General features: G+C 31.0%; 1 protein-coding gene across 1 annotated transcript in view; it reads left to right on the forward strand.

Moving 5' to 3' along the window:
- The first annotated feature begins 10,666 nt into the window (after positions 1–10,666).
- Positions 10,667–12,875, forward strand: part of LOC107484163 (1,4-alpha-glucan-branching enzyme 1, chloroplastic/amyloplastic-like) — a 12,243-nt gene continuing 10,034 nt past the window's right edge. The window contains exons 1-5 of the mRNA XM_021141793.2: positions 10,667–10,896; positions 10,985–11,083; positions 11,175–11,217; positions 11,376–11,474; positions 11,552–11,632. Coding sequence (XP_020997452.2) covers positions 10,784–10,896; positions 10,985–11,083; positions 11,175–11,217; positions 11,376–11,474; positions 11,552–11,632 — 435 coding nt within the window. The 5' untranslated portion in view covers positions 10,667–10,783. The remainder of the gene's footprint in view (positions 10,897–10,984; positions 11,084–11,174; positions 11,218–11,375; positions 11,475–11,551; positions 11,633–12,875) is intronic.

Here is a 12,875-nt window from a genome sequence, read left to right on the forward strand (position 1 = left end):
TTGATTTGTGTGGAATGTGAATGGATTGATAGGGTAGGGATAAAATTAGGGTTATCTCAATATTTCCGACGGAAAATTTTAAATTACAGACGGATTTTCCGTCTGTAATAATTTAATAAAACACAGCGTTTTGTCTATTGAATTACAAACGGATTTTCTATCTGTAATTATTTTCCACAAAAAAATTAATTTTACCGACAGAATTATCGACGGATTTTGTTTTTCGTCTGTAATTTATGCTAATTCATTTTTTTTGTTTTCTGACAAAAAATTCCTCTAAAATTCTGTCTGTATTTCCGTGGGAGAAAATCCGTCAAAAATATTTGTCTATAATAACTAATTTTCTAATAGTGATTTTTATATTTGTAAAAGGATTTATAATTAGAGATGAATCCTATTAATTTTTATTTCTCAAACATTTTGAAAAAAGTAATTCCTTACTATCCCATCCTTAAGTGAGATAGAAAAAAAATATATAAGAGAAGATATTAAATAACAACTAGAGAAAAATTATACTTTATAAGATAATTAAAAAAATTGAAAAAATGTATTTTCACATAATTATTTAGAAGCTCCCGAAAAAGTTATTTTTATTATTTTTTATTTTTTATTGATATGAAAAAAAATATTTAATATAAAATTAATATAGTTAGATACTATAAATATACCATTTTTTAAAAATAAATTAGAGTAAAATTAAGTCAAAATTTAATCTTTAAATATTTTATTAAAATAAAAACAACCATTTGTACTTTAATAACTTTGCGAACGCTAATAAAAATATCTTTCAAACAAGTAAACTAACGTTATACTTATAAAAGATAAGTTTTATATAACAAAAATATCAAAATCCTAAATTTTTATTGATTTTCTAATAAAATTTTTAAACTATCTTATCTTTTATCTTCAACTTCACACTACAAGAAAATAAGTTTTCTGCCACACTTTTAAAGCGTGTTGAAAAGTGCTAAAAAATGGTGCCAACAGCTTTTCGCCACGCTTTTTGAGCTATCGACACGCTTTTGAAAGGGTCACATCCGCCAGCGTGCCGGTTGCTCTATCTGCACACTTTTGTGGATCTATCGGCACACTTTCTTTTTTGCCACGCTTTCAACTCTTGCCACGCTTTTATGTATTAACCTATCGGCACGTTTTAAAAGCGTACCAAAAAGTGAAAGATATCGGCATGCTTTTGAAGCGTGCCAATAGTAAAAGATATGGTATCGCTTTTGAAGCGTGCCAATAGTCGAAGAAACATGGACCTATTGCCAAGCTTTTAAAGCGTGGCTATATCCCTATCATTAAAATAAATAATTTGGCATGTGCATTTATAATGCACTCCAAAAACAATAAAAAAACAGACAAAAATCATTGAATATCATTTAAACTAAAGTCTCAGCAAGGATGCATAAATTGCATAACAAAATTGAATTGTGTCTATAAAAACTTTATTCAAAATCAAAATCAGCCTATAATTGGACTGTGATAACAAAACCACATCAAAATCAAAATCAAATATAATAGAGAAGTAGGTGTTATTAGTTATTACCATACACAAGTATATATCCAAATACAAAAATCAACCTCCTCCATATATTTATATGTTGATCAACTCCACATTCATCTCTTGTTCTCCAAATCTCTAACTTTCACACCGCTATCATCACCTGTGATCTAATTTGAAACAAAGATATGAATGGAGAGAATCAAAAGTAATAAAAGGCTTGAATTTTTATTTCCAAATATAATCCATATTTGAAGGACGATGGCTTTGTCGCAAGACTCGCGAGAGACCAACAGGCTTGGCCTCAAGCTTTTCCAACTGCCGTTGACGGTAATTTTGGACTCAACGGTGCTACATACAACTACAATTCTGTCATTGTTAGAATTTCCATTGGAATCCAAGAGGAGCTTGCGGAGATCGGAGATGGAGACAGAGATGAAGGGAGCGTTGGTGGTGAAGTTGCAGACAGAGCGGATGGTAGCGTAGGCCAACACGAGGCCCAAAACAGCAGAGAGAAGGGACGCTAGGACTTGATAATGCAAGGACATTGACATTGGTTTGTAGTATGGATGTTTGGACAGTGATTATTGTGAAAGTTTGGAATTTGAAAAATAATTTAAAAATTTTATTAAAAAGTTAATAAAAAATTAAAATTAAATTTTTTTTATTATACATAAATCTATTTTTGATAGATGTAATGTTAATATTTTTTGTTTAACCAATACTTTTGTCAGTGTTCACAAATTTTATAAATACATAGACTTAATTTTCCTTATTAAAAAGTAAATATTTTAAGATCAAAATAGTAACAGAATGCTCTATGTAGGTGTCCAGTATTTGAGTCTAGCCCGAACTCGGCATGGGCTAGGCCCCTGAATGACTGCATGTTGCAAACTCAACCCCAATCCCATGAAATTTAAATTTGGAGTTAACTTCCTATCTTTCAATTATTTTTTGCTCTAGGATCTTCAAAATGAAAGAAAAAGAAGGTTAAGAGAGCATGTACTCTAAATCTCTGATGGCATATATATGAATATTGAGTTTCTACTATGTCAAAGTGTTTTAAAAGGTTCTTCCGTTGCTTGTTAGTAATTATCCAGCTGTAAAGTATTAACACTTTTTAAGTTTTAATATAATAAGAATATTGAACTCTTCCTAACACTTTCAATGTTAGTTCGAATAACTAATCACCATAATTAGAATATTTATTAGCAAAACTACTAATGATTAATACAATCATCTTTGCTTCCATTAAGGCATTAACCATTATCATGTTTCCACTCATTCGACAACCACCAAGAGGCCACCTTTCAAATTTTGGTTCATGATCCAAAATAAGTTCTGATTTGATAAAAAATTTATTTTAGAAAATAATTTATTAAAAAATGTAATAGTTATGTTTGAATGATCGAAATAAAAGTAATTATATTAAATTTTTTATTTTAATAAATAAAAATTATTTTTAAAATATTTTTTTAATTTCTTTTTAAAAATCACTCTAATTTTTAAAAACCACAAATATAAATATAAATACATAATAATTTTTTATTTACTAAATATAAAATAAAATATTTTTCTAAAAAAAATTATCAAATTAGACCTAAATCCATTCTCTCCAGCGCCATTATTCATTAGAAAAGCAATTATACAATTAAACACATCTTGTTGTCCATCTTTTCTACCTAAACCTAATGATTTCAGCCACCGGCCATATACAATTATACATGGTTTCTCACCGGAATTTAGCCACGCTTTTTTTATGTTGCCGATAATATAAGCATGCAAAATAACTTCAATTATGAGCGTGGGTCACTCAACAAACCCAACCTTTGTTATTATCTAAAAAAAAATTATTATATGACCAATAAATATTATTATTTTTATTTGTATTTAGTTATAAAAAATATATAATTTATATTTATATTTATCAGAATTTGTATACGTAAATTAATGTAGTTTATATACATATTTTTTGAAATCTACATATATAAATTAATGGGTAAAACGCAGAAATAAATCAAATCCAATAAAAAATTACACAATTCACCCAAACCTAAAAACATTACATAGATCTCCCTAATTCACGTCTCTGTGTAAATCGAATGAGTCTAATTCGATTTAGTAACTCTCATACTAAATCGAACCAGTCTAACTCGAATTACTAAAGAAACATGCAAATCAAAACTGCTTGACTCGATTTACGCATGCATGGAACATACCCTAGTAAATCGAATCAATATAGTTCGATTTATTCTGCACGTGACACCCGCAATAATTTGAAACAAGCTGTTTCGATTTACCCATGGTTTTCCACACTTATTGATTCGAATTAGATACAATATGCGTCCATGATAAGCTATTATTTGGAATACGTTATGCTAAGTTATTATTTTGGAAATTACATCAAATTTTTTTACAAAGAATTAACCTTAGGATGCCCTATTTAATTAATAGGGTTAAGTATGATTTTAGCCCTTAACATAGAGGCCGAAAATTTATTTCGTTTCTGGCTTTTTTTTCGCTCAAAATGGTCCCAAAGGTTTCAGTTTGTTTTAAAATTATCCTTTTTATCAATTTTTTAATTTTTATTCCAAAAATACCCAAAGGGGGAAGGGATTTGCGGGGGGAAGGGGGAAGGATCTCGTCGCTCCAATCCGCCGCCACTGCTCCAATCCATCGCCACTTTTCGTCATCGTTCGGTGGCTGGATCTCGCTGCTGCTCCTCTGGTCTCGACGGAGGTGCTCGATGGCAGTGGGTTCTGGTACGAGGCAAGAACAGGGCTGCCACTGCTCGTCGTCATACGGTGGCTAGATATCGCCGTTGTTCCTCTGGGATTGGCGGAGGTGCTCGATGGCGGTGGGTTATGGTTCGAGGCAAGAACAGGGGAAGGTTTTGGTGGTGAGCCGAGGGAGAAAAAGAGGTTGCGCTGTGACGGTGGTGCTAGGGTAGCGCGAAGAGAGAAGAAGAAAAAGGTTGTGGCGCTTTGATGGCGGATCGGCGTTGTGATGGCAGTTTCGGGTGGCTCGCCGGCTTTTGCTTCTGCTTTCATTCTTCTTCTGCTTTTGCTTCCGTTCTGCTTTTGCTTCTGTTATGTTGTTGATTTTTTATTATTGTTATTTCTGGTTATTTCTGCTTCTGATTGATTATATTGTTTCATTATTGTTGTTGTTCTGCTCTAGCTTCTGTTTATGCTTGATTCCATTGTTGATTCATTGGTGATTCATTGTTGTTGTTGTTGTTGTCCTGCTCCTGCTTCTGCTTGATTACATTGTTGATTCATTGTTATTGTTACTTCTGGTTCTGTTTCTGCTTGTGCTTGTGCTTCTGCTGGTGCTTGTGCTTGATTTGGGAAAGAAGGGGAAGGGAGCATTTTGGTCCGAAAGACGATTTTAAAACAAACTGAAATCTTCGGGACCATTTTGTAGCGAAAAAAAGGCCGGGGATGAAATAAATTTTCGGCCTCTACGTTAGGGACCAAAATCATACTTAACCCTAATTAATACAATAGTATGTATAATTATACATTGTATATACAAAATTATCTATTAATATTCAATAGACGATATAGTTGAATATTAGCAAATAAGATATAATAAATATGAATATTGCGATGATGATTAATATTAAATTTCTAATAAAAATTAATTAGTAATAAAATTCATATTGACCATATATCAACAAGAAATAAAAAGCTTCTAAAGATAAAAAATAAAATTTGGTTGACAAAATTATTTAAATTAAAAAAAATCAAAATTTTTAAATTACTCGTTACTTACATTATTTTTTTATTAGTTTAATATTGATGGTAATTAATTATAATAAGAATACATATAAAGTACATAATGTTAATGGGCAATATGAATTTTACTACTAATATTTTTGATTTTTTTATTAAAAATTGAATACTAATTATCATCACAATATTCATATTTATTATATCTTATTTGCTAATATTCAACTATGTCATCTATTGAATATTAATAGATAATTTTGTATATACAATATATATCTATACACATTATTGAGTTAATAAATAGAGTATCATAAGGTTAATTCTTTGTAAAGAAATATGAGGTAATTTCCAAAATAATAGCTTAGCATAACGTGTTCCAAATAATAGCTTATCATGGACGCACATTGTATATAATTTGAATCACTTCAATTCGAATTAGTAAGAATGGAAAATCATGGATAAATCGAAATAGCTTGTTTCAAATTATTGTGGGTGTCATGTACAGGATAAATTGAACTATATTGATTTGATTTGCTAGGGTATGTTCCATGCATGCGTAAATCGACTCAGGCAGCTTCGATTTGCATGTTTCCTTAGTAATTCGAGTTAGATTGATCCAATTTAGTAAGAGAGTTGCTAAATCGAATTAGACTTATTCGATTTATATGGCACTGGATTTGATGGTCTCAGAATGTTTGGACCATTAAATGGTCCCAAAACAAAATATGTTTTTTATGTTTTTAATAATGGCTAAATAGTCTTTATCTAATTTTAATTATAAATTAATTCCTTATATATTATTTAATTATAAAATTTATTTTTTATTTTATAAATAATTATTTTATCATTCATTTATCATGTTTATTAATAATAAAAAACTAAAATAATAACAAATTAGATCTTCCATTAATCGTAATAAATATTTTACAATCTTAATCGATCATAATTTTATCATTGATCCATTACATACATATTGGATTGGAAAAATCGTGTATGTTAGAAATTCAATCGATTGGAATTGATACACAATCGATTGAATTTCGCAAGGCATGTGGGGTTTTTCTTATTCAATCGATTGGTCATATTACCCATCGATTGAAATCATCAAAGCAATCTGGGTTTAGTTACTTACGCTATTAAAATGATATATGAAAGTTTAATCGATTGGTATGATAATATAATCGATTGAAGTTTGTACTCGACTAATGGTATTTTCCAATTTAATCGATTGGTATGAGCATTCAATCGATTTAAATGTGACGTGAATAAGGTTTTTTCCTACATTCAATTGATTGGTATGATAATACAATCGATTGAATTTTGATATGCGCTATATATTAAAGCTTGATAACTACCCGTGTTCAGCCTCCCTCCCCTTTTTAAATTTTACAACTCCATTTCTGCATAACCTCTCTTCTCTCTCTAAATCTTCTCCCATTTCATCCACATTCACTCCAAACTACATACATATTATTAATCCTCATCCAAATTCCTACAAGACTCACCAAACCAATATTTCCAAAATGGCCAGAACTAAAAACGCAAAAAGAGCTAGGGTTGAGAGTAAAAGAAAAGTTAAGATTAGAGTATCTAAATCAAAATAAAAACTTAAAAAAATTGAAGATAGATGGATAATACAATAATAATTTATAAAGGAAAATTGAGAACAGCATAACGTATAAGTAGTGCACAATTCAATCGATTAGATAACACAACCAATCGATTGAATTGTGAAAATCCATATTACTTTAAAGACTTAAATTGATTGGTAACACAATCAATCGATTGAATTGTGAGACCTCATATTGCTTTAAAGCCTTCAATCGATTGGGTAACATGAACAATCGATTGAATTAGAAAAAACCCACATTCTAATCATCATTCAATCGATTGTGTAAAAGTCACAATCGATTGATTTTTGAGAAAACCATACTATCATCCAAGATTTAATCGATTGTTTTATGAAACCTGAATTCCAATCAATTGAATTATGGGAAATTTGAAATTCAATTGATTATTTTATTAATCCAATTGATTGATTTTATAAGAAATACGATTTCACAACCTTATACTGATGTAACGGATCAAAGATAAAATTTTAATCGATTAGGATTGCCCAAAAATTATTACAATTAATGGAAGATCTAATTCGTTATTGTTTTTATTTTTTATTATGATAGATGAATGATAAGATAATGATTTATAAAATAAAAAATAGATTTTATAATTAAATAATATATAAGGGATTAATTTGTAATTAAAATTAGATAAAGACTACTAAAAAATTATTAAAAAACTTAAAAAACATGTTTTGTGATGGGACCTTTTAATAGTCCAAACATTTTGGGACCATCGAATCTAATGCCGATTTACATAGAGACGTGAATTAGGGAGATCTATGTAACATTTTTAAGTTTGGGCGAATTGTGTAATTTTTTATTGGATTTGGTTTTTTTTTTTATTTTACCCTAAATTAATAAAATTTATTTATTAAAAACAATTTAATATCTGTGCTGATCAAATGATGACAAAAAATATTAACAATTATTGACTTTCAAGAGTTTGTTTGAAAATCATTTTACATGAGAAAAAAATTCTATTTCCTTTAAAAAAAAATTTATTTCTATTTAAAACTCAATTCTATGATTTAGAATTATTATAACATATTAATAGAACAGAATAAAATTTGAAGAATGTGATTTAGAATTGTTATAACATATTAATAGAACATCTATATATGTATATGTTATATACTTATATAAAAATATGTTTTAAGTGGATATTGAACCAAAGACTCTTACTAAATGCAAAAGATCCTTAGTCACTAAAAGAAAATTATTAATTGATAATTTAATATTTTTTTACATAAAAGCCATTTTTATTTTAAATTATCATCAAGTTATATAATAATATTATATCTTTTTTGTAATCCGCGGGTAAAATCAGATACCAATGGGTAAGAGCGGATAGAGTTAGGGTTGAGATATTCTCAACCCACGGGTAGAGTTAGGGTTAGATTCAAACCCGACTCTATCCTATTCATTGTCACCCCTAAGTGTAAGAATGGATTTAAAAATCAGACCTCTTTTGACCTAATTTATAAATGAAAAAAAATTAAAATTAAAATTCTAAAAAAAATTCAAATTATTTATTTTTGATTATTTCAAAAAAAGAAAAAAATTCAACTTTTTGAATGAAGTTTAATTTTTAGTATTCGAAACAAGCTCTAAGATTCTTAGGATGATTATTATTAGAGGATAAATGTTACTAGTACAAGAAATGAAAATGTTTAATGAGATTGAACAAGATATTTAAACAAACAATGATACATTAGATGAATGTAAGGATCGTATACATGGTATTAAAAGGACATTGCGGTCATATAATTTGTCACATATGTAGCCATTTTTGACAATGACGTGTGAGTGTAACTAACATTAACTGTTATAAACTAACCACGTTAAGTCATTAACTACCTTATCACTCCCCCTTGGTCCCTCAAGCTGAAAGGAAAATATTTTCCTACTCTTCTATTAGGCATGACTCGTTTTGGGTTGTGTTTGGTAAAAAAAAAAAAAATTGGTGTGCTGTGTTCAATATTGTTGACACTTCTTTTGTTTGGGGGTGGGTGGATTATTTTGATAATAAACACCTTTTTAAGTTTTGGTCACTAAACACTTTTTAAGATAATAGTTTATAACAAAAATTTTATATTACAATCCAAAATATAGCAATTTTAAAACCAGCCCAACAGTCCAACACTATAGAATAACCACCTGAAGGCCATATCTGCAAGCAGATATCATGAAAAAGCAGAACACTAGGGAGCTTCGCGTTTTTATAGCATAAAAAAAGGGCTGCAGATTTGGTAAGAAACGGAATGGAAGGCATTTTAATATAAAAAAAATTTTCAATTTTTTTTTTAAAAATTCACATATAGTTATTTTTATATAAAATTGATAGTTAAAAATTATTAGATAATAATCTCGTTAAATATATTAAATTATTTAAATTTTATTTCTAATTTTAAAATTTTATTTTTATCTAAAACTTTTTATTTCATAAATTAAAATATTTTTTTCTATTATTATTTTTATTTTCTCTTATTATTCTCTCACTCTCACAATCAAATAACTATAACTATTTCTATGATCATCACAATTGCCAATGTTTTACACTCTTACCTAAAAGAAAGTGAAGCATTTTCTAGAAAAAGGATTCGGTATACATATCATCTTTTGGTCACCAGTGGTCACAGAACATGTTTGAAACACTGGTGGTGTCATCCACCTTCAGCCGTTTGATCTTGATCCCAAGGTGAATGTGGCGCTATATGTTGGCAACATTTCATTGGTCAATGACCGACTAAATTCCCATTTTGGTCCCTAAGATTCACGCGATTACTCATTTTGGTCCCCAAAATTTAAAATTACCTATACTGGTCGAGTAAAAATACCCATAGTCGTCCCTGAAATTCACGCAAATACCCATAGTAATCCCTAAGATCCCGATTTTTTCATTGTAGTCCTCCAGATAGAGCTCCGAGCACTCAAACTGGTCTCTAGCCATATTTCAGGTGATGAGTCACCACCGGAGCACTGACGTGGCCCCGGATTGCCACGTGGGAGGGGTCCAAAACATCGTCGTTTTGGTTTAGCACCCTTCATGGCCAAAAACGACGCTGTTTAGATATTTTCACAAACGTTTCACTTTACTCGTCTCTTCTTCTTCCACCCTCTGACTTCTTCTTCATCTCCCCATCAATGGTGTAGCTGTAGGGTTGTATTTGCTGGCTAGAAAAATTTTAGAGAAGAAATCATTCGACCAGAAATTGTTATCGTTCTTCCCCTTCATCACGAGAAGAACGTGGTTCTGACTTTGTGATCGGACTCAAGGTAACCTTCCCTTTTTTTTACTTTGCATTTTTAATACAGTGTTGATTGATGATATGCAAGTTGTTAGTGTAGTTGAGGTTCTGTTATGTGTCCACCAAATCTGAATCTCGTCTTTTATGGGGTTTCATAATCACAAGTGTTCTACTTCATAAACCAATTTTGGGAATGTTGTTCCAATTGTAGCACGTTTCTTTTTTTTCTTTCAGCTATTTGTGCTTTATTTTGTAAAATTAACCCTCTTTGTAGTTATTCCTAGAGATAAAGAATATGCTTCTTCCTTAACAGAAGAACTTGAAATTCCTAATTTAATAAAAAAATGTGCTTTTGTGATTGGAGATTTCAATATCATGTGCATATGAAGAATCAAGAATGTATTATATTTTTGTGGCACTTTTGTGAATAGAAAATTAGAAATCATAGTTGGCTTAGATAAGATTGCTAATCACATATTTCTTCAAATGTTGTTTTGTTGAATTCATATTTTAGGGTCTTCAATTTTTCATAGTGTTGGTGATTTAATCAAGAAAGTAGCTTAGAAATTTCAGAGAGATTGAAGATGAGAAAGGTTCTGATTTTCGGCATCTCTTGTAGAATATAGTGCTAGAACTCATGCCGAGAAGACATTGGTATCCAAAGACAAGAAACTGAAAATGAAAAGAGATGAAGTAGTTAAAATTAAGATCATCCCTCCACCTGGCTGTGGGAAGAAAATTTATGAAATTGATCCACTTTTGCTCACTCACCACGACCATCTTGATTTCCGGTAACCTCACTTTTAAGCTTCATTTCCTTTAAGTATTTGTGGAACAACTATCTGAGTTGCTAGATCATGTAAATTTTTCAAATTACAGTTTCGGACGATACTTGAGATTGCGAGAGGATATCGACAAGCATGAAGGTGGCCTAGATCCATTTTCTCGCTGCCATGAAAATTTTGGCTTTAGACAGAGGTATCTAACTTCTTGCTCAGAAAGCTGCTATGAACTTATCTACTTTGATTAATACCAACTTATTTATCAATATTACTACTATTTTTTGCAGTGTCACAGGAATTACTTATAGAGAATGGGCACCAAAAGCTAAGGTATATATGCTTTCATATTATATTCTTAACTCTTATTATTAAAATTGGTTTCTTTTCTTATGCTCAAATTCAATTTAAGGGGTTGTATTATTAAAAAATCTGTTTTGGATGTTCATCTAAAGTTCAACAAAAATCTTGTTTTCGATGTAGAAATATAGCTTGACATGTGTCTTAAAAATGATTGGATATTTTCTCAATCAGCAGCATTAATTAGAGACTTCAACAATTGGAATCCAAATGCTGCTGTAATGACTCCGGTATGTTTCGGTTAATGTATGCAAATGATTGTGCTAGTTGGAGCATGTAATCATCTTCGGTTAATATATCCAAATAGAATGAATTTGGTGTGTCAGAGATCTTCTTGCCAAACAGTGCAGATGGTTCACCACTAATTCCTCATGGATCTCGAGTCAAGGTATGCTTATGCAGATGGTTCGCCACCAATTCCTCATGACATCGAGGCACCAATATATATCGTGAAAAAATGAACAGAAAGAAGTGTATGAAAGAAGAAGGAGAAGAGATGAACAAGACAAAGAGATGAAGTGTCTGAGAATTTGGAGATTTAGGGTTACATATAATAGGAGGGACCAATCTGGGTACAATTTGGAAATTAGCCAGATCAGCTAGTCGTTGGGACTCCTCCAGCGTGGCAAACAGAGTCCACGTCAGTGCTCCGGTGATGAGTCATCACCAGAAATATATCTAGGGACCAGTTTGAGTGCTCGGAGCTCTATTTGGAGGACTACAATGGAGAAATCGGGATCTTAGGGATTACTATGGATATTTGCATGAATCTCAGGGACGACTATGGGTATTTACTCATACTGGTCCTCCAGATTTAAGTTTGGAAACCAATATGATCCCTCGACTCTTTCTGGTGATGATTAGACAAATGGAGTGCTGAGATAACACCCTTCCTGTCATGTTGGACGATGTAATGGCTAGCTGACATGGCGAGGGTTGTATTTATATCCAATTTAGTCCCTGAAACCCTAATTATCTTATTATTTATCTAAGTTATAATGACAAAGTTTTAATAAGGGGGGGACTAAATTAGATACAACTACAACCCTCGCTAGATTAATTAGTCGTTACAGCGTCTAACATTACAGGAAGGGTGTCATCTCAGCACTCCATTTGCCTAATCATCACCGAAAAGAGTCGAGGGACCATATTGGTGTCCAAACTTGAATCTGGAGGACCAGTATAGGTAATTTTAAATTTCGGGGACTGATGCATGGTAACTTGTCTCTCAACAAATTTTTCTTCGGCAAGTATACCGAATTATCGTCAAGTAAAACTCACTATAGAGTGAGGTCGAATCCCACAAGGATTGATTGGTCAAGCAACTTTAGTTAGAAGAATATGCTAGTTGAGCTACACAGAATTTAGATTGAGATGCAGAAATTTAAATGACTGGAAAGTAAATAGCAGAAATTAAAGTGCAGAATCTTAAATGGGGAATTGGGGTAATACTCATAAAAGTAAATGGCAGAAATTAAAGAGAATGGATAAGATCAGAAATGGGGAGATCATTGGGTTTAGGAGATGTTGCAATTCTCTGGATCAAGTTCATTCTCATCTCTTCCTCAATCAATGCATTCATTGATCTCCTTGGCAATCTTAAGTGATTGAATCTCAATTTCTTGGTAATC

The sequence above is a fragment of the Arachis duranensis genome, chromosome 4 (assembly GCF_000817695.3).
Source record: "Arachis duranensis cultivar V14167 chromosome 4, aradu.V14167.gnm2.J7QH, whole genome shotgun sequence".
NCBI lineage: Eukaryota > Viridiplantae > Streptophyta > Magnoliopsida > Fabales > Fabaceae > Arachis > Arachis duranensis.